Below are 21,932 nucleotides of genomic sequence, written 5' to 3'. Positions count from 1 at the left end.
TGAATGCTCACGAAATTAGGGGTTGGGGTGCAGGAGGGGGTGAGGGCTCTGGCTGGAGGTGGAGGCTCTGGGATGGGGCCAGGAATGAGGAGTTTGGGGTGCACGAGAGGGCTACAGGCTTGAGCAGAGGGGTTTGCAATATGGGAAGGGGCTCTGGGCTGAGGAAGGGGGTTGGGGTGTGGGAGGGAGTATGGGCTCTGGACTGAGGGTGCGGGTTCCAGGGTGGGGTCATAAATGAGGTGTTCAGGGTGCAGGAGGGGGCTCTGGGCTGGGGCAGGGTGGGGAGGTGCGGGGGGGCGAGGGCTGGGGGTGCAGGCTCTGGTGTGGGGCTGGGACTAAGGGGTTGGGGGTTCAAGAGGGTGCTCTAGGCTGGGACTGAGGGGTTCAGAGGGCAGGAGGGGGATCAGGGCTGGGGCAGGGGGTTGGGGCATGGGAGGAGGTCAGGGTTGCAGGCTCCAGGTGGCGCTCACCTCAAGCAGCTCCTGGAAGCAGCGTAATGTCCCCCTCCAGCTCCTACGTGCGAAGGCGTGGTGCCAGCCAGGTGGCTCTGTGTGCTGACCCATCTGCAGATGCTGCCCTTGCAGCTCCCACTGGCTGCGGTTCCCAGCAAATGGGAGGTGCAGAGCCGGTACTTGGGGAGGGGACAGCATGTGGAGCCCTACATGTAGGAGCTGGAGGGGGGCTTGCTGCTGTTTCTGGGAACCAGGCGGAGTCACGGCATGCGAGGAGCAGGGCAAGCCCACATCCCTGCTCCCCGGCAGGAGCTCGAGGGCCAAATTAAAAGGTCTGATGGGCCAAACGTTGCCCATGGCCCGTAGTTTGCCCACCCCTGCAATAGTGCATGGGAAGTGGGGACACACTAAATATGCAGGAAGCAGGTGTGTGGGAGCTGCTGCTGAGGCAGTATATGGAGTTGCTGGCAAACCCCAGTTACATAAGGATGCTGACATGTTATATGTGTATGTCATGACTGCGGGCTGGCAAGTGATTTTAGGCATCAGTGTTTTCCAGGTGAATCCCTGTGGGATAAAAAGAACAGAAACACTTTCTCCCTTGAGAAACACTGTTAGTCAAGTTGTATTTTCAGTCTTAGACTCATAGATTTAAAGTCTAGGAGGTACCATTAGATCTAGCATGGCTTCCAGCAGGGCACCCAGTTTTGATCTGAAGACTTCAAAAGATGGAGAATCCACCACTTCCCTTGGTAGTTTGTTCCAATGGTTAATCAATTTTGCATTCTCTTTAGTGTCTTTGGGTTGTTTGGGGTGGGAGAATGGGCAGAGCTGAGAGCAGCCAAGCCCTGAATGAGAGCTGCAAGGCTGTTTAATAAAAGACTTACTTTTTCATGTTTACGTGGAGGAAAGTGCTTTTTGCTCAGACTTTCCAAAATAATTCCCACTGGGGCACTTCCTTTTCCTATTTGCATTCCCCTTCACTTTCATTCTCTGCTTCTATCACCACATGATTTTCAACTTCCACATCTAATCTTTCCACTTCTTGGTCCTGGTCTACACTACGAGTTTAGGTCGAATTTAGCAGCGTTAGATCGATTTAACCCTGCACCCGTCCATACGACAAAGCCATTTCTGTCAACTTAAAAGATTCTTAAAATCGATTTCTGTACCCCTCCCCCGACGAGGGGATTAGTGCTGAAATCGACCCTCCTGGGTCAAATTTGTGGTAGTGTGGACGCAATTCAACTATATTGGCCTCCGGGAGCTATCCCAGAGTGCTCCATTGTGACCGCTCTGGACAGGACTCTCCACTCAGATGCACTGGCCAGGTAGACAGGAAAAGCCCCGTGAACTTTTATATTTCATTTCTTGTTTGGCCAGTGTGGCGAGCTGATCAGCACAGGTGACCATGCAGAGCTCATCAGCAGAGGTGACCATGCAGTCCCAGAATCGCAAAACAGCTCCAGAATGGACCGAATGGGAGGTAGTGGATCTGATCGCTGTTTGGGGAGACAAATCTGTGCTATCAGAACTCCGTTCCAAAAGACGAAATGCCAAAATATCTGAAAAAATCTCCAAGGGCATGAAGGACAGAGGCTCTAACAGGGACCAGCTGCACTGCCACGTGAATCTTAAGGAGCTGAGGCAAGCCTACCAGGGAACCAGAGAGGCAAACAGCCGCTCTGGGTCAGAGCCCCAGACATGCTGCTTCTATGATGAGCTGCATGCCATTCTAGAGAGTGCCCCTACAACTACCCAACCCCTGTGCATGGACTCCGACAACAGAGTCTCACGCAACAAGGACGTGGATTTTGGGGACGAAGAAGATGATGATAGCGCACAGCAAGCAAGTGGAACAACCATTTTCCCTGACAACTAGGAACTGTTTTTCACCCTGGATCTAGTACCCTCCCAACCCACCCAAGGTGGGCTCCCGGACCTTGAAGGTGGAGAAGGGACCTCTGGTGAGCGTATCTTTGTAAATATAATACATGGTTTAAAAGCAAGCGTGTTTAATGATTAATTTGCCCTGAAGACTTGGGATGCATAGGAAGCCAGTACAGCTACTGGAAAAGTCTGTTAATGTGTATGGGGATGGAGCAGAAATCCTCCAGGGACATCTAGGTGAAGTACTCCAGGGTCACCCAGTTGAAATAGGGGAATTTTATTAAGGGGACATTCAGAGGTGACCGTTCCTGCTGGGCTGTTTGCCTGTGGCTGAACAGAAATCATCCCCGCTGTTAGCCACGCGGTGGGGGGAGGGGTGAAGCGATCATCCCAGAGAATTGGGTGGGGGGGTTAGTTGGGTTTGTGCTGCACGTTAACCTGAAAACCACAGCCCCTCCTTTTAAATGGTCAACCCAACGGGTGCTTGGTATGGGACATGAAGGCGCTGCTGTTTGAAACCATCCCCACATGTTATGAAGATTAAAGAAGCCAAAAGATTGTGGCTTACCATGTCTGCCTACAAGCCAAATTCTGTTGCCCACCGGCCCTGCATGTGTGATCTCTCACACCAAACCGGCAGGCTCTCAATATGAGGCAAAATGCGACCTTGTAAAAAAAGCACACGTGCTGTGTAATGTTAACAGCTTGGTTCACCATGAGTCTACCCATTGTTTTCTAAAATCTGTCTCTTTAATACTACTCTCCCTTTTTTCCTCCCGCAGCTGCAAATGTTTCAGTGCTCCCTGTATCACCTCCATCCCAGAGGCTAGCAAAGATTAGAAGGCAAAAAAAACGCACTCGCGATGAAATGTTCTCTGAGCTCATGCAGTCCTCCCGCACTGAAAGAGTCAAGCAGAATGCCTGGAGGCAGACCCTGTCAGAGTGCAGGAAAGCATAAAATGAACGTGAGGACAGGTGGTGGGAGCAAGAAGAGAGATGGCGGGATCAAGATGATCGGCGGCATCAGCGTGATGAGAGGAAACAGGAAGCAATGCTTCAGCTACTGGAAGATCAAACTGATATTCTCCAGCATATTTCTGAGGTGCAGGAAAGGCAGCAGGAGCACAGACCGCCGCTGCAGCCCCTGTGTGACCACCACCCTCCCCCCCAAGTTCCATAGCCTCCTCACCCAGACACCCAAGAACGCAGTGGCAGAGCCTCCGGCCACCCAACCACTCCACCCCAGAGGACTGCCCAAGCAACAGAAAGCTGGCATTCAATAAGTTTTGAAGTGCAGTGTGGCCTTGTCCTTCCCTCCTACCCTCCTCCACCATCCACCCAGTGCTTCCCTCCTCCCTCACCCCTCCTGGGCTACCTTGGCAGTTATCCTCCCCAACTGTGTGACAAATAAATAAAGAATCCATGAATTTGAAACAACAACGACTTTATTGCCTCTGCAAGCGGAAATCAAAGTCGGGGAGGGCAGTTGGCTTACAGGGAAGTAGAGAGAACCAAGGGGGCGGATTTTCATCACGGAGAAAAAACCAGAACTTTCACACCGTAGCCTGGCCAGTCATGAAACTGGTTTTCAAAGCTTCTCTGATGTGCAGTACGACCTGCTGCGCTCTTCTAACTGCCCTGGTGTCTGGCTGTGTGTAATCAGCAGCCAGACTATTTGCCTCAACTTCCCACCCTCCCATAAACGTTCCCCCTTCCTCTCACAGATATTGTGGAGCACACAGAAAGCAGTAATAACGATGGGAATATTGGTTTCGCCAAGGTCTAATCGAGTCAGTAAACTGCGCCAGCGCGCTTTTAAATGTCCAAATGCATATTCTACCACCATTCTGCAATTGCTCAGCCTATAACTGAACAGCTCCTGACTACTATCCAGGGTGCCTGTGTATGGCTTCATGAGCCATGACATTAAAAGGTAGGCTGGGTCTCCAAGGATAACTATAGGCATTTCAACATCCCCAACGGTTATTTTCTGGTCTGGAAAGTAAGTTCCTTGGTGCAGCCGTTCACACAGACCAGAGTTCCTAAAGATGCAAGCGTTATGTACCCTTCCCGGCCATCCCACGTTGATGCTGGTGAAACGTCCCTTGTGATCCACCTGTGCTTGCAGCACCACTGAAAAGTACCCTTTGCGGTTTATGTACTGGCTACCTTGGTGGTCCAGTCCCAAGATAGGGATATGTGTTCCGTCTATCGCCCCACCACAGTCAGGGAATCCCATTGCAGCAAAGCCAACCACAATGACCTGCACATTTCCCAGAGTTACTACCCTTGACAGCAGCAGCTCAGTGATCGCGTTGGCTACTTGGATCACAGCAGCCCCCACAGTAGATTTTCCCACTCCAAATTGATTCCCGACTGACCGGTAGCTGTCTGGTGTTGCAAGCTTCCAGAGAGCTATCACCACTCGCTTCTGAACTGTGAGGGCTGCTCTCTGTCATAACCATACAGCTAAGGGTAGCCTAGAATTCCTCCTTACCTGTAACGGGTTATGAAGTTCAAATAACCTGGTTGGCCCCTAACCAAAAAGACCAATGGGGAAAGAAGATATTTCATTTGGGGGTGGGGGGAAGGTTTTGTTTGTGCGTTGTCTGGGAAGGCAGAGAAGCATCAGGTTAGGAAAACTTCTCCTATAAACCATCCTGTACAAGTCTCTGATATTACAAAAAAAGTGAGTAAAAGTCAGGCAAGACGTGTTAGATTATCTTTTGGTTTTTTTGCTTGTGAATTTCTCTTTGCTTATTCCTATCTTTGTAACTTTGAAACTAAGCCTAGAGGAAGTTCTGGTGTGTTTTTTGAATCTTTTGTTACCCTGTAGAGTTGTTTTCCATCCTGATTTAACAGAGGTGATTTTTACCTTTTGTTTTTAAATCAAATCCTTCTTTTAAGAACCTGACTGATTTTTTCATTGTCCTAAGACCCAGGAGTTTGGGTCTGTAATCACTTTGTAACCAATTGGTTAGGATATAATTCTCAAGCCTCCCCAGGAAAGGGGGTGTAAAGGCTTGGGGAGATATTCTGGGGGAACAGGAACTCCAAGTGGTCCGTTCCCTGATTCTTTATTAATCACTTGGTGGTGACAGCGTACCGTTCCAAGGACAAAAAGAATTGTGCCTTGGGGAAATTTTTACCTAAACTGGTAGAAATAAGCTTAGGGGACTTTCATGTAGGTCCCCACACCTGTATCCCAGAGTTCAGAGTGGGAAAGGAACCCTAACATTCTTATCTTGGAATTCTTCCGCTCCAGGGCGGGGGAAAGCAAGTCACAAAGTTCCATGAAAGTGCCCTTATGCATGCAAACGTTTCACAGCCACTAGGAATCATCCCAAACCTGCAACACTATGCGGTCCCACCAGTCTGTGCTTGTTTCCTGGGCCCAGAATCGGTGTTCCACGGCATGAACCTGCCCCATTAGCACTATAATGTCCATATTGCCAGAGCCCGTGCTTTGAGACAACTCTGTGTCCATGTCCTCATCACTCTCGTCACTATGCTGCCGTTGCCTCCTCCCCTGCTTTTGAAGTTTCTGGTGCTGCATATACTGCAGGATAATGCGCGTGGTGTTTACAATGCTCATAACTGCCGAGGTGATCTGAGCGGGCTCCCTGCTTGTGGTGGTATGTCTTCTGCACAAAAAAGGCGCAAAATGATTCTCTGCCATTGCTCTCACGGAGGGAGGGGTGACTCACGACATGGCTTACAAGGTTGGCTTACAGGGAATTAAAATCAACAAAGGGGGCGGGTTTGCATCAAGGAGAAACACACACAACTGTCACACTGAAGCCTGGACAGTCATGAAATTGGTTTTCAAAGCCTCTGTGACGCACAGCATGCCTTGCTGTGCTCTTCTAATCTAATCGCAAACAGCCTATATCAGCAAACTGCGCCAGCAAGATTTTAAATGTCCAAAGGCACATTCTACCACCATTCTGCACTTGTTCAACCTATAGTTGAACTGCTCCTTACTACTGTCCAGGCTTCATGAGCCATGGGAGCAAGGGGAGGCTGGAGTAGGTGGGGCCTGCTGGGAGAACAGCTTGAGGCAGAAGCCTCCAGTTGGCATGATATTCCAGGCAGGACTGAATCTCCTTTAGACGAAACTTAAAGAAAAGAATGACCAGAAATCATTCCATTTTTGTCTAGGTGCCCCTGACCGACCTCACCGAGGTTGGCCAGGAGCAACCAGGAGATGGCGGCAGACGGTGCAGTACCACTGCTAACAATCTTTACTAACTTGCAAAGACAAGAAGCTGCTGCTGCTGCTGTGTAGCAATGTAGTATCGCGTCTATCAGCAGCACCCAGGAGACGTACGGTGACAGTGAGCTGAGCGGGCTCCATGCTTGCTGTCATATGTTGTCTACCCGGGTAACCCAGGAAAAAAGGCAAGAAACCATTTTTTGCCATTGCTTTCATGGAGGAAGGGAGGCTTGACGACATGTACCCAGAACCACCTGCAACAATGTTTTTGCCCCAACAAGCACTGGGAGCTCAACCCAGAATTCCAATGGGTGGCGGAGACTGCAGGAACTGTTGGATAGCTACCCACTGTGCAACGCTCTGGAAGTCGACACTAGCCTCTGTACTGTGGATGCACTCTGCTGACTTAAAGCGCTTAGTGGGGACATATGTAATCGACTGTATAAAATCGATTTCTAAAAAATCAACTTCTATAAAATCGACATAATTTCATAGTGTAGACATACCCTGAGTTTCTTTCCCTTCTTGCTTTCTGCCCATCTCTCTTCCCCTGCCTTGTCTTATCTTTCCTCCCACTGCTCCTCCATGTCTTTTCTCTCTCTCCTCCCAGATCTCCCTTCCACCAACACGTTTCTTCACTTTTCCCTTGTCTTTTCCACGTGTCTTTAGCTGGAGCCTGCCTCTTCCTTCTAAGGCAGTTGCTCAGCTAGGCTAGCTCCAGGAGCACTGAGTCTACCAGCTAATACTGACCTCCTCCTGTTACAGTCTGCACCGGGTCCTGGACTGTGGATGTTTTTTATTCAGGGGCCAAGTACCTTTTCCACTAGTCAGATTTCTGCAGAAAGTGATTTTAATTCATAACTAGGGCTCTACCAAATTCATGATCCATTTTGGTCAATTTCACAGTCACAAGATTTTAAAAACCATAAATTTCATGATTTCAGCTATTTAAATCTTAAATTTCACAGTGTTGTAACTGTAGAGGGTCCTGACTCAAAAAGGAGTTGGGTGGGGTCACAAGGTAGGGGGGGTTGCGGTACTGCTACCCTTACTTCTGCACTGCAGCTGGCAGAGCTGGGCCCTCAGTCAGCAACCGCCACTCTCCAGCCACCCAGCTCTGAAGTCAGTGCAACACCGCAAACCCCCTAAAATAACCTTGTGACTCCCCTGCAACTCCCTTTTGAGTCAGGACCCCCAATGCGAGAAACAAATGGTTTCCCCAGTGAAATCTGTGTAGTATAGGATAAAAGCACACAAAAGACCAGATTTCACAGTGAGAGACCGGATTTCACTGTCTGTGATGCATTTTTCATGACTGTGAATTTGGTAGGTCCCTACTTATAAATGCTCTCATCTGCTTTACTTCCCAAAGTACTTCTGTGTGGAATCACAGTTACATACTGTATCAGGGCTGCCCAGAGGATTCAGGGGGCCCTGGGTCTTTGGCGGCGGCAGCGGGGGGGGGCAGCTTCGGCGGTAATTCGGTGGCGGGGGAGTTTTCCGGGGCCCCCAGAGTGAGTGAAGGACCCTGCTCTAGGGACCCCGAAAAACTCTCGTGGAGGCCCCTGTGGGGCCCAGGGCAAATTGCCCTACTTGCCCCCACCTCTGGGCAGCCCTGTACTGTATTAGAAGCAAAAGGTTGGATAAATGTTTTACCTTATTCATTGTCTCTTTAGTATGCTGCATGGATTCGCCTTGTTGCTGAAGTTCATCTTCTAACGTCTGGTGGATACGATCAAACTTATCCTTGCATGAAAAGACATATTAGTAAGCCAACACTATAAATAGGCTTGCTGCTAATCTTCACTGGATATTGATCTGCCACCATTTAAATGTTAACGTATCTTAATTAACCATGGGTTGTAATCATGTCTTATATTTCAAAAGTGCCTTTAATCCAGATAGATTCTAAATTGCTTTGAAGAGCCCCCACTTGCCTGTTGCACTCTGCTGCTTATTGGGAACTCTGCAGGTTCTTTGCCTTTTTTAACCTTGTGATGTCATGGGCCTCTTTCTTTTACATCCTATGGGCTCAGCTCTGCACAAAGAAATATACTGATATTGAATATACTTGACTGACTCTGTTTGAATAAAGGTGGATAACTTCCCATGTTCCAGCCAGTCTGCACCACTCAGAATCTTAATTACAACCTCATACTTCCTCCAGAAACACAAACCACGCAGCACACTTAACCTGTGCACATATATCAACACTGCAAAGGTTGTAATTAAGATTTTGCATTTTATTGTGAGGGAGGTGAATGTGCTTGTGTGTAGTGTGTTTCCTTATCACCTGGAGCCTGAAAAGGATGTTCCTGGTGAGACTTCAGAGTCTGTCCATGGAAACATGCTGTGTGTGGTCAGGGTACCATTAAAAGGTGTCCCAGAACTTGACATTTCCTTGCTTTTAAAAGTTTGCATTGTGAGGGAGAATGTTTCAGTTACCCAGCCTTAATCCCTTTTAAACACAATTTTTTCTGGACTATATTTCCGTGATTTTATTATACTGATGATATATTTTTAACATGGAAATCAGATCTTGACAACTTTGAATATCCTGCAGCCGAAATGAACAGTCTTCATCCTACTGTCATGACCTTTGAAATCAATAGTTGTATTCATACTGTTAATTTTTTTGGCTGCACAAAATTTACAACAAAATTACCACCTCTCCCCATGGGAGAAGTATAGATTAAAATATTTATATATTAATAGTTTTCAACCCAAAATATTAATAATCAGAAGTGTGTCATACTCAGTTGTCCAGAGTTAAGAGATTCCTATCAGGCATCCTATATAATTATAATGGAGGAGAAGTGTGAAAGTCTGTACTAGAGTTAGACAGGGAGAGTTCATTAATGTATCAGACTAAACTCAAGTATGGTCCTTCACTAACCAGAGTCAGTGAGGATTGTATATGTTGTATTTCCTTGGTGGGAGTATTAGCCATTAGCTACTTCAGATCTTTTTCACAAGAGATTGTTTTATTTGGTCAAATAATTGATTAGTGACTATCTTCTGTGATCTAGGATCCCTTGTCCTTTGCTCACCTGGGGCACACCAACAATGCTGTTGCCTGAGTGATGCATGGGAAACTTTGCATAGATATGTGTAAAAAATCCTTTTCTAACACTCTTTTCTCTCCATTCTTCCTCCCTTTGATTAACTCGCTTATTTGGTGCTGACTCCTCAGTTAGTGCTGCCCTATTTGCAGAAATTATCTGATTATACCTGGTAATTGACCAAAAACAAGTGGTAATTAAACTCAGTATTTTATTAGAAGGTTATTATAGCTCTGTTGGCTCTTTTTAAAATACCTTGGGGCTTCAAACTGAATTTTTAATTGGGAATAATTGATTTGTTTGTAGTGATTATTTGTATCAGATAAGTGACTAGCATCAGCTGGCAGAGCCCTGATAGTGCAATGGTTCATGACCAAGAACTTTTGTATAAATGAAGCTTCCCCCGCAATGTTAACGGAATAGACTTATGTGTCTAAACATCAGCCATAATCTGGATGTGTTAAGTGTGAACTCAAGTTGGTATTTATCTGAAAATATGAATGACTATTTATTTATAACATATGGGACGTGGGTGTTGGATGTTTTTACTTGGGTACCAGAGCCTTTTGTGACTTGAAGATTTAGGCTCTAACCATGAAAAGACTTAGGGATGGGGTTTTCTCAAGCCTAATGCTGAGTTTTTTTGAATATTCCATTACATGAATGGGCGTAAGTCTTTTCAGGATTGAGGTCGTATTTACGAAATTGTTTAATGACTATTTTGGATTGCATATGCATTAGGTGTATTTTTGTCGCTTTTACATTTTACTATTTATAGACTGAAAATATGACAGGATTATGGTAAAATTTAATAATAGCATATTTATTGAAAACACAGCCTGGGACAGAACACTCAGGACTCAGAAGGGGGCTCTCATAGTTATGGTTATTTCATGTCACAAGTTCCCTAACAGCAGCAGGCAATATCTTCCTTGACAGTGGGAAGCTGGGACCAAGACAAGTTACCTCCAGAGCTCAAAGGCAAAGGACAGGACTGGGGCACCCGGTTTCCAGAAGCACATATGAGGCCAGCCTTGTAAGGAGCTGCTCAGAGGGAACCTTTTGCAGCATACAATAAGAAGTTTTATTGGTCCTACAAAACCCAGGAACCATGCTACGTATTCTTGAGCACCATGTACCGGCATCTTTTCTGCTCACTAACTATTTACGTGTACATAGAGACAGAGCACTCTTGTAGCAAGTCTCTTAGAAATGGCTATTATAGCTGAAATGGTACATCAAACTAACAATACTCTTTGTTATGCTGGTCTTGTTATGAACCATGCTTTGGAATAAGCAGCCTAAAATGAGGGCCTGTGGGGCTAAAATACATAGCCAGGCAACTTTTCCAGGAGAGAGTTTTTTCTTCTAAACCTTCTCCTGTTTCTTTGAAGGACTTTTGAAATGAGCTCTGTCACAGAGCCTTAGTCTTGCCATTCCAAGACCTTTATGGATCCAGTCCAGAAGTCCTTACTCAGTCCTCATTTATGCACAGGTGTATCAGATCTCCTAGTTATATTAGAAGCCTCATGATACATAGTGTTTTACTTAAAGCCCCAGGTCCTACAGTCATGTGATTGAGAGACTCTTAGCTTTTGTGGTGGTTTTTTTTTTTAAAGTTTCTATCCTTCGTGGTTGTGAAGAATTCCTCAAAAGCTAGAAAGAACACACTATATTCTTTTTAAAGTCTCATGATTTTTAAGTTAATCTCACAATTCTGAGGGAGGCATGACTCATGAAATCCTGCACATGGAGTCATCAGAAATACCAAGGTCAGTGGGAAGCCAATACTACATGAGCAAGACTTCCCAACTGGGCCTTATAGGTTTTCTTTTTCATGACAAAGCCTTCAGCATTCGCTCCTTTTATAAAAAAAATAATGCTGTTAATTAGTCAATTCCAGACCTCTAGAGCAAATCAAGTGCAAACATGTATAGGTAAAAATTAGTATGGATATAGACTTCAGCCTTAAGAAACCAGAGGGTTCTTTAAATGATAAAAATGTTTTTAATTTTAAAAAAAAAAAAAAACCACCCTGAGAATAGCCTTAATTGTTCCTTTGGAGGGGCTAATCACCACTGAGGAGTTTGATACCTGAAGTTGTGCTGCACACAGTCCGTCTATGCAGCTATGCGAATCCTGCTTTTGATCTGCAATCTCTAGTTTCTCCAGCAGCGTAGTTCTTTCTACTAGTAAATAAGCAATTTGTTCGCTGGGACTGCTGTGAGCTATCTCAGACAAGCCTTCCTGTTCCAGCATTTCCTCCACCTCCTTCAGCTGGGCTTCTAAAAGAAACAGAGAAAGCAATGAGCAATCATTAGTGTATGGCTAGGGGTTGGATTTTCAAAACCGCCTGACACCCACTGCCTATGACTGCCAATGAGTGCCAGCGAGCGATTAACATCCTTTAAAACCCCCACCCTGCTGACATGCGGAGTTGAGAATATTCAGCACCGACAAGTGTGGTTAGCTTTTCAAAAGTACTTTGTTGCCATTGTTTTCAAGTGCACTGAATGAGACAGGGGTCCTATGGAAAAAATAGTATGCGATCATGTAATCAATAAGAAAAATTAAGGTTGCAAGGAAAACTTTAATTCTGGTTTATCCTAACACTTGAGAGCTTGATTTTGCAACCTTAATAGCGCTCTTTGAATGTAGAGAGACAAGATGGTTGAGGTGATAACTTTCATTGGACCAACTTCTGTTGGGAGCAAGACAAACTTAAAAAAACCCAAAACCAAAATCAAAAATCCATCATATGGAACCATATTGATCCCCATCTTGGGTCCTGATCAGGGTTCAGCAGCATGTTAGATCCACAGCATAGACCTTTACCGCTCCAACTAATAAAAAGTCGAAGAAGTCAGGCTATTGTCCTCTATGTGGACCAGTCACTAGAGAGGGATGTTTTACACTCAGTGGGTTTCACAGCTATTCGTTGACCACAGAGGAATGTAGTGATGAGGATTCCTGGGCCCATTTCCAGGTTCTCTAATGGTTATGGACCCTTCTAGCCCTGGACTCCTAGCCCCTCCCTGTCTTCCTTCTGTCTCCCTCCCGCTCTGCCCTATCCAGCAGCTCCAAGCCCTGTCCCCTTCTCCCTCTGCTCTTATCCACCACCCCCACCACAGATTAGTAAGCACAGCTGTCAAGCTTTCTTCCTCCACTTTGAACTTTAGAGTACAAAAAGTGGGGACCTGCCTGAACACTTTTAAGATTAATTAGATATAAAAGGGAGCAGCTTGGTTCATTCAGGGTGGACTGCTGAAGAGGGAGGATGCAAGCTCCAGCCTGGGAACTGCGGAAGCCCCAGACGACAGAAGCCAAGGACACTGAGGGTCCCTCCGGAGGACGTCCAAGAAGTGTCAGAGCTGCTGGGAGCTGCACTGACCGAGCGTCCAGAGACCTCGGGGCAACAGAGTAGGAAGTAGCTCAGGGGGGCTAGTTATTGTGCCATGTGGGATCAGTGTGTTTCAGGCAGATTCCCCGCTGACCCAGTGGTGGGCATACTTGCCACTGACAGGGCCCTGAACTGGGACCTGGTGGAGCTGGGAGGGCCCGGGGCCTCCTACTCAGCTGCCACTGCTGCCCCCGCTCCCCCAAGTGGCGGCCCACTCCCCCGGCTGACTGCCAGGCCACACAGCCCTGCTGAACAGGGCAGCCCTATTGGCTCTGACTTCTAGGCCAAGCTATAAACAGACAAGGGATGGTTGTATAAACTCAGCCATGGGGCCATCATTACCCTCCCCATCCCAAGAAGGCGCTCTTGCCCTGCAACATGGGCTCTGAAAAGATACCACTCTTCCCTGGCGACAATTGATGACAACCTGCCAGAACTTGCCAATACCAGAACTGCTAGTCTGTGATGTGAGGAACGGGTTTTGGCATCCTGACAACCTATGCAATGCCAACTGGTCACTCCAAGATGGCTGCACATGCCAATGGACTAGAGATGTTCCAGGAAGAAAGTGTGCAGATGACACAAAAATTGGGGGAGGGGTAAATAATAAAGAACAATCCATGCTGCTTGGTAAACTGGACACAAGCAAATGATATGTGTTTTAATATGGCTAAATGTAAGCCTATACATCTCTTAACAAAGAATGTAGGCCATACTTACACTATGGGAGACTCTATTCTAGAAGCAGTGACTGAAAAAGTTTTGAGAGTCATGGTGGACAATCAGCTGAACATGAGTTCCCAATGTGACACTGTGAACAAAAGAGCTAATGCCCTCCTAGGACGCTGTGATGGGAGTTGTATCCCACACAGACCCTGCAGGAGCTAATGTGGGCCTGATGGGCCAATTAGGGTACCTGGCTGCACCTGGAGGGAGAGTTGGGCATATTTGAACAAAGAGCTTTGCTCGGCCAGAGTAGGCTGGGATTAAAAAGTCAGGAAGTTTGCTGTAGAAGGAGGCTTCAGAGAAAGAGTGCATTGAGAAGAGGAGGAGAAATCCCAGGGGGGAGAATAAGCCCTGCGGTTCAACCCCACAGGAGTTGTGAGCAAAGGACACCTGAGTAGGTAGGAAGAAGTCCAGGGAAACAGCAACAAGTATTAAGACTGTGCAGACCTTGGCTGCTTGTTCTAGGGTCCCTGGGATGGGCAACCAGTGTAGAGGATGGGCCTGGGTTCCCCTACTAGCCACTGGGAAGTGGCACAGGAGCACTAGAGATGCCAGCCAGATAGCTGGTCCAGAGAGACTTTGTTACCCTGGAAGAGGATGACAACAGTGACCTGGCCAGAGGGCTGAGTCATGATGAGCACCCCAAGTCCAGGAGAGAGAGGAGTCATAGAATATCAGGGTTGGAAGGGACCTAAGGAGGTCTTCTAGTCCCACCCCCTGCTCAAAGCAGGACCAAGCCCCAGAGAGATTTTTACCCCAGTTCCCTAAATGGCCACCTCAAGTATTGAACTCACAACCCTGGGTTTAGCAGGCCAATGCTCAAACCACTGAGCTATCCCTCCCTCCATCCCTCATCAGACCTGAGCGGAGCTAATCCCCAGATGCAGCCACAAGGAGGCATTCCTAATGGTAAGTGAACTCTCTCACAGATACTTAAACAGGGGATCTCAAGTACAAGTAGAGGGGTTATTTTATCTCTGTACTAGGCACTGGTGTGACCACTGCTGCAATATTGTGTCCAGTTCTGGTGCCCACAATTCAACAAGGATTTGATAAATTGGAGAGGGTGCAGAGAAGAGCCATGAGAATGACTTATGGATTAGAAAATATGTTTTATAGTGATCAGGCTCTTTGGGTCTATCTATTTAGCTTAACAAAGAGAAGGTTAAGAGCTGACTTTACTAAAGTCTGTAAATATTTAATAATGGGCTCTTCAGTCTAGCAGGGAAAGGTATAACATAATCCAGTGGCTAGAATTTGAAGCTACACAAATTCAGATGGGAAATAAGGTGTACATTTTTAATGGTGAGAGTAATTAACCATTGGAACAATTTACCAATGATTGTGGTGGATTCTGCATCACTGACAATTTTAAAATCAAGATTGCATGTTGTTCTAAAAGCTGCCCTAGGAATAATTTTGGAGAAGTTTTATGGCCTGTGTTGTACAGGAGGTCAGACTAGATTATCTCACCCAAGCGCTAAAAGGGCTGCTTGGGGTAAAAATAATTGCAGATGATATCCTCACTCTAGGTAAAGGGAATAATGATAAAGAAGCTGAAAAAGACCATGACAGAAAGCTAGAAGTTTCTCTACTGCAATGCAGGGACAAGACCATAAAACTCAAACAGCATGTGGTGACATACATTGGACTTTGCTCACAGCAGAGGTACTGAATGCAGATCACAACAAGATCAAGACAGTCAGAGTCATGCCAGCTCCAGTGGATTGAAAGGGATACAGCTCTTCATAGGAATGATAAGTTTTCTGTCCACACCTGGCTGCAGTGGCAGAACCCATACATGGACTCACAAAGCAGGATCTTAAGTGGGACTGGGCAGGTTCCCAACAGGAAACATTTGACATACTGAAACAAATTATAACAGATGCCCCTGTTGTGAAGTACTATCAACCAGGAGAGCCACTGACTCTCCAATGGGATGCATCAGAGAAAGGGTTGGTTTTATTTCTTTTGCAGGAGCAGCTGGTCAGTTATCTCAGCAGAGACCTTCAGAGATTGAACAGGGGAAATGCCCAAATGGAAAAGGAGCTTCTGATTGTGGTATTTGGAGTGAAGCAATTCCATCAGTGCCCCTATGACCACCCAGTCAGAGTGCAATCAGACCACAAGTTTCACCTGCTCACCTCCGCCTGCACTCAGCTTCACTCTTGAAATAGATTAGTCTCTCTAGAAACAGAAGCAAAGGTGTACTGTTTGTTTTGAGTTCTATTTTACATTGTGCCTAGGTGTGGCATCAAAACCAAAATCCATTGAAAGAAATCCCCAAGAAGGGCAGTTTGCTTTGGAAGTTTGCAGCAGAGGGGGAAAAAAAATCATACCTGGCAAGACTGCTATGATCTAGTCTCACCATCTGCTAGCACAGGCCAGAGAATTCCACCCAGGGATTCTTGCACTGAACCCAGTAATGTATGGGTGGGCTGGCACAGATCTTTAAAAACAAACACCAACATCCAGGTTTAAAGACTCCATATGATAGAGAATTGACTGTTTGTGTTCCAGTTGTTATTCATCCTCGTTTCAAAATTTGCTTCCAATTTCCAGTTCAGGACAGAAAACAAGTGAGACACTCAGAGCATGGCAGTAGGACAGGAATTGAGGGTGGCTGTGGCTCTTACATACTGTCATACTAAGCCTTTAGATCTGCAATGGGTCATATATGCAGCTCCTCTGGTAACATCTCTTTAAATGGTCCTTGTCCCACCCCAGGGAGGTAGACAATTCTCAAAGGCAAGTCTTAGCAAGGGCATCCTAGAAAGGAACAGGAAAAGCTAAAGCACCCTCCTATTTTGTTTGGTTACTTTTCTGTTGGTAAGTGGCATTTGCCAAAGAGCTCCATAAACTCAGGCTGGATACAATCCAGTATAACAATCTCAACCTAAGCCTGAAGGCCAAATCAATTGCATGTTTCCACTCAACATTCTGCTGCCTGCTCTATCTAGCCCATGGATGGAAAACACCCTGCGGTTGGTTTCCTGTTTGTCTCCTCCCTTGATTTTAAACTGCAGCTTGTACAATTAATATATTAAGGTCACATGTGGCTGCCTTGCCGTTTTCCTGTACAAAGTGCAGCAAAATGCTTTTTTTATTTAGTTTTCTGTTTAAAATACAGCTGGCTGCATGTTCCAGATGCACAGCTAAGAAATACGACAATGCTAATGCTAAAGAGTCCCAAGAAATTATAAACTCTTCCTCATCCAGTAGCAGTTTCTGTAATCAGGATGATCACATGAACACTCACCCCACCCAGAAAGCACATACACCCAACTGCTAGATTGAGCTTCATCTTCAAAGAATTCATATTTGACCTAGAATAGAAATGATTATTCAGAGGGAATTAATGGAAAATATGGGGGAGGGATGTACCTTTAAATTTAGGACCAAAAGAGACAGTGACATTTCAGCCAGGAAAGGACGTATTAATCCCCTATGAGACCTTCACACTTCTGTCTCTCTGTGCTAATTCCAGGTTGAGCAAAAGAAGATCTATAGCTAAGCTTTAGTGGGAGCCAAGGCATGGAGCTGTGTATATGTCAGGCTTTCAGCTGAAATATTTTGCACTGGCACTGACTCAGGTACAGGTCTGCTGTTTGGGACAATAATGGGGGTGCTCTGGGTGACCCCCAGTGTTTTTAGCACTGTATTATCTAACCCTGCTTGCCAGCATCTTGGCCACACTAGGGCTCCCACGGTTGCTATCACTGCCAGAGCTACTCTAGTTTTAATATGGGGGGGGCAGTTTTCAGACCAAAAGCTAGTGTAGACAGAGCTCCCCAGTTCAAGAAAGCTTCTGAAACCAAGCTTGTTTGTCAAGGAAAAGGGGGATGAATCCACATTCCAAAAGGAACGACCCTGAGACTGCCACAGCCAGCACCTTGGAATACTATGGGGTAGCTCACAGAGAGTGGAGATGGCCACTCAGCTGGGTAGACAAATAGAGCATGGCAAGTCTGCCTGAAAACAGAGAGGCCACTTGATCTTATGGATGAGAAATGCTACTGAGAGGGGGAATGTGCAGAAATAATGAGGTGTTGGGGTCTCTGTGCCTCTCACTTTCCTTTTCTCTTCTCTGGCTCTTCCATCCTCCAAGGCAGGGGTGGCTCCAGGCACCAGCACGCCAAGCGCATGCTTGGGGCGGCAAGCCGCAGGGCGTGCTCTGCTGGTCGCCGCGAGGGCGGCAGGCAGGCTGCCTTTAGCAGCATGCCTGCGGAGGGTCCGCTGGTCCTGTGGCTTCGGCGAACCTCCTGCAGGCTGCTGCCGAATTCGCGGGACCGGGGACCTCCCGCAGGCAAGCCGCCGAAGGCAGCCTGCTTACCATGCTTCGGGCGGCAAAATGCCTAGAGCTGCCCCTGTCTCAAGGTCTCTACTTCCCTCCTCACCCTCCCATCCATCCCCCCAGTCACTACTTCCCTTTCCTTAGTCCTCGCACACAGCCTCCAGACACCAACATGATCTCCCCTTTCATTGCACTCCTACATAATCTCCCTTTTTGGTGCGCAATCTCTCCTCACTCCTGCTGAATCCCATCCATTATGGGGGTTCTTTCTCACCTCCCTCTGAAGCAGCTGGTGCTAGTCACCGTCTCAGACAAGATACTGGATTAGAGGGACCAGTGGCCAGAACCAGTCTGGCTGTTCCTATGTTCCTACGGTATTTGTATATCAGACAGGCATTCCCCTAATAGCCCAGCTGCAGAATAGCCTCAGCAATATGATCTGGAGTAGCCCAGATCCAACTACTTATAGATAGCAGCCTCAAAGCCTGGGATGGAGAAACAGCTGCTCCTCTTTTATAGGATCAATATACTTTTTAGGTCAAATACTGGTGCCTAGTTACTATTTTTAGATTTTAAATTCTTTGGGGCAGGCACTATGTTTTCTTTACCTTTGTACTGCACCTACTGCAACAACAATAGACGTACTGTAACAGTAATCAGCAGTGTGGTTGGCGTTGTGCAGTTACTGTTCTGTGCATTTCTAAAGTAAAAATATAAAGCAACAGCTATTTTGTACGGGATCTGAGATAGTGAAACAAGGTGTAATCAATTGAAATACTACATGCATACATTTGAAATGCATTACCCCTCCTCCTCCCAAGAGGAAGGGCAATTAGGCAAAGGAATGATCTGCCTAGGCAGGTGGCTGGGGCAGGCTTTCTAGAAGCCTGCAAGGGGAATCTTGACAAAAAACTTGAGGGACAAAGGAAACTTCTGCTCCTGAGGGGAGGCCTCTCCGAGCCCATCAACTGTTAGAGAAAGAACGACAAGTTAAATATTAGCAAGGTAGAGCAAAGCAGGAATTCAGAATCAATTTGCCCCTGGGGAAACCAGGAAATCTGACTCGTAACAAAATAATCCACCCAGACACACAGCTACTTTGGTTAGGAGCGTGAGTTTTTACTGATCTAGTTATACAGGTATAAGCCCTAGTATGGACGAATTGTACTGGTACAAGGGCGCCATCTACAAGTGTAATCTATTTCCCTCCCCAAACGGCAATAAGCTATGCCGGTATAAGCACTGTGGTTCCAGTATAACTGAGCCCAGACTAGGAGGGGTGCTACACAACTTGCATGGTTAAATTGTTGAACTGGTTATGCGCAGGCAGAATCTTAGGCTAGATTCTGTTATATCTTCTCATGTTTCACTTTTTAGACAAACTGAGCTGTGCTCCTAGTGAGAGCAGTGGAAACACGATGCTATAGTTGTCTGTCATAAAAGCTGTTGGTACCTCAGCACATAAGCCATCAATCTACCCTACAAAAATACTAAGCCTATTAGAAGAGAGCTGTTGAAATGGATTGCAACCTGCCTCAAGGACAGGAAACTGTTCACTGCAGAGAGAGGCACTAAATGAGGTGCCCCCTAGGACCAATAATGGAGCATAAAGTCAGCAGTAGCTGGATCCTTAGGATAACACAAGCAATACCATAGCTGTATTCCTGTGGTTATAAGGGCAGTTTAATAGACCACTAACTAAATCACTGTGTTTTACTCTATCACTAGAGAACTTTTGATTGATTTTTGTACCTGCCTCACTCTAGTCCAGCCATTTTTCATTTATTGGGATTTTCTTGCAAAAACTGTTTTCTTCTCTATGTAGCTCTCTTCTTCACACAGGAGTCCAAGTTTCTGCTATAACACATAGACCCTACATTTTCACCAGTAAGTGACATCACTTGGTAAATATGTTGTTAGAGGACCATCATGCTTGCTCTGTACAATATTCTACTCACCCAAAACCTTAATAACCAAAGAAATCCAAAGTTAGGGCATAACTATCAAACATTCCATGCCACCTGGCCATCTTGTAGGACACTGTCACTGACACACTACTTTGCCTTACTTGCCCACCAGGCACTCGCATTATACTTCCAAACCTTAATGCTCACAGCAGCAACAGGGTCAGTGATACAGTGAGCAAAGACCCAACTGTTTGTAACAAAGTACAGGTCCTCAGTGTTCCCCTCACTTGCACCCTGATTGCCATGTTCCCTCTGGGCATTGTGACAGCTAGAGAATAACCAGAGTGTAGGAGTACAGGAATGACACAATACATCCCTAGAATACCCCCGGTACCAGGGGCTTCTGCAGAGTTGGGGTGCGGAGACACTGCGGCTAGCTCTGTGACTGCCAAAGAGGACCCCTATGCTAGGGCTATGCCCGGGGCAGGGTAGGCAGGATCTTTATGGCTGTTTTGTGGCCACCAATGAAGTAGGACCATTGTCCTGGGTGATAGAACATCTTATTCTGATTCTTGCAAGTTGACTCAGGATCTCAAGACTTATCTACTTAGTGGTGCACTCTAGGTGATTATTGGCCCAGTATACAAAGGTGGGTGTACGCTGGATCATATTTATTGGCTGGGATTGGACCTTGTCCTCTTTGTGCACAGATCTGGTCTTACCCAATTCCTCTCAAAGCAGAACTGATTGCCTTGCTCTGCTCTCAGACTGTCTAGGAGTATTCTGGTTTCAGAATTCTCTGCAGGAAAATACCGCAGCTGATGTACCAGGCCATTGTGGTCATCATTTTAATACTGGCCATCACAAGCCCCATGTTCACAGCATCTTTGGGGACAGCTGACAAACAAACACACCTGCACCTCTCAGGAGGAGCATTGCTTAGTCTAGCTGGTTGTGGCAAAGACTTTTTGCAGTATAAGCCACGGCTAAGGTGAAGGCCAAGCTGTCTTCTTAGGTGATGTCCACACTACAGCCTATGTTGGCAAAACTTGTATGTCACTCGGGTGTGAACATTCCAACCCCAGAGCGACATAAGTGTTTAATAGCCCAGTGCTATGTCGACAGGAGAGCTTCTCCCACCAACACAACTTACGTTGCTCGCGGAGGTGGTTTTTCTATGCTGATGGGGGAGCTTTCTCCAGTCAGCACAGAGCATCTTCACCAGACATGCTGCAGCGGCACAGCTGTAGCAGTACAGCTGCTGCACTACAGCTCCACTGTACATACAGACATGGCCTTAGATGGAACATCTGCACAGCGTAGACAAGCGAAACAGTCTCTTCTCACTAACCATTGCCCTATCTCAGGCCTTCCATTTTGGTGAAGAAGAGAGAGAGAGAAAGTTGTGCAGAAGTGGCTCTACTACTGTCTGGAAGGTTTTAATATCCTTGACCTATCGGTGGTCTGGTTAGAGTCTGTGGGAGCCAGGCATTCTGTGTGGAGGGTACTGGAGAGTGGAGCTCGTGTTGGGGCTCCAGAGAATGGAGTCAGGATCATCCATTTGCTCTGGCTGTTGCTGGAGGAAACTAGGTGGTAGAGAAGTGTTTATAAGGACGGGGTGGGAATGGTGCTTATAACAAGCAGGCATTGTTTTGTGGACTGGTCTAGATTACTGGCAGTATGTGGACAATATTGATTTTAGTTATGTTTTACTGATGTAAATGCAGCTTAGACAGTGAGTGCATGTTATCAATAAATATCCTAGGAACTGCTTTAGCTAAGATTGCATAATAGTTTCCATACATAAGAATTATTTGCATAACAGTGACATCACAGCTCAAGTCGCTGATAACACTCTCCGCCCAAAAAATATATATAGGGACTATGTGAAATTGAAGTTTAACTGGAACCCACACAGATCCCTTGGGAATTCTGCACATAAACCAGCAAGCCTGCCCGCCCCAAAATTAACATACTGATATAAG

The 21,932-nt window shown here is 46.3% G+C and overlaps 1 protein-coding gene and 1 pseudogene across 1 annotated transcript in view; one reads left to right on the top strand and one right to left on the bottom strand.

The window, feature by feature from the left end:
- CCDC30 (coiled-coil domain containing 30) overlaps positions 1 to 21,932 on the bottom strand; it is a 161,038-nt gene that overhangs the window by 118,677 nt on the left and 20,429 nt on the right. The window contains exons 4-5 of the mRNA XM_075060183.1: positions 11,715 to 11,905; positions 8,215 to 8,304 (exon numbers count right to left, since the gene is read on the bottom strand). Of these exons, the coding sequence (XP_074916284.1) occupies positions 8,215 to 8,304; positions 11,715 to 11,905 (281 nt within the window). The remainder of the gene's footprint in view (positions 1 to 8,214; positions 8,305 to 11,714; positions 11,906 to 21,932) is intronic.
- Positions 1,891 to 3,672, top strand: LOC142045865 (uncharacterized; annotated as a pseudogene).

The sequence above is a fragment of the Chelonoidis abingdonii genome, chromosome 23, assembly GCF_003597395.2.
Source record: "Chelonoidis abingdonii isolate Lonesome George chromosome 23, CheloAbing_2.0, whole genome shotgun sequence".
Taxonomy (NCBI): Eukaryota; Metazoa; Chordata; order Testudines; family Testudinidae; genus Chelonoidis; species Chelonoidis abingdonii.
This window is presented reverse-complemented; position numbering and strand designations above follow the sequence as displayed.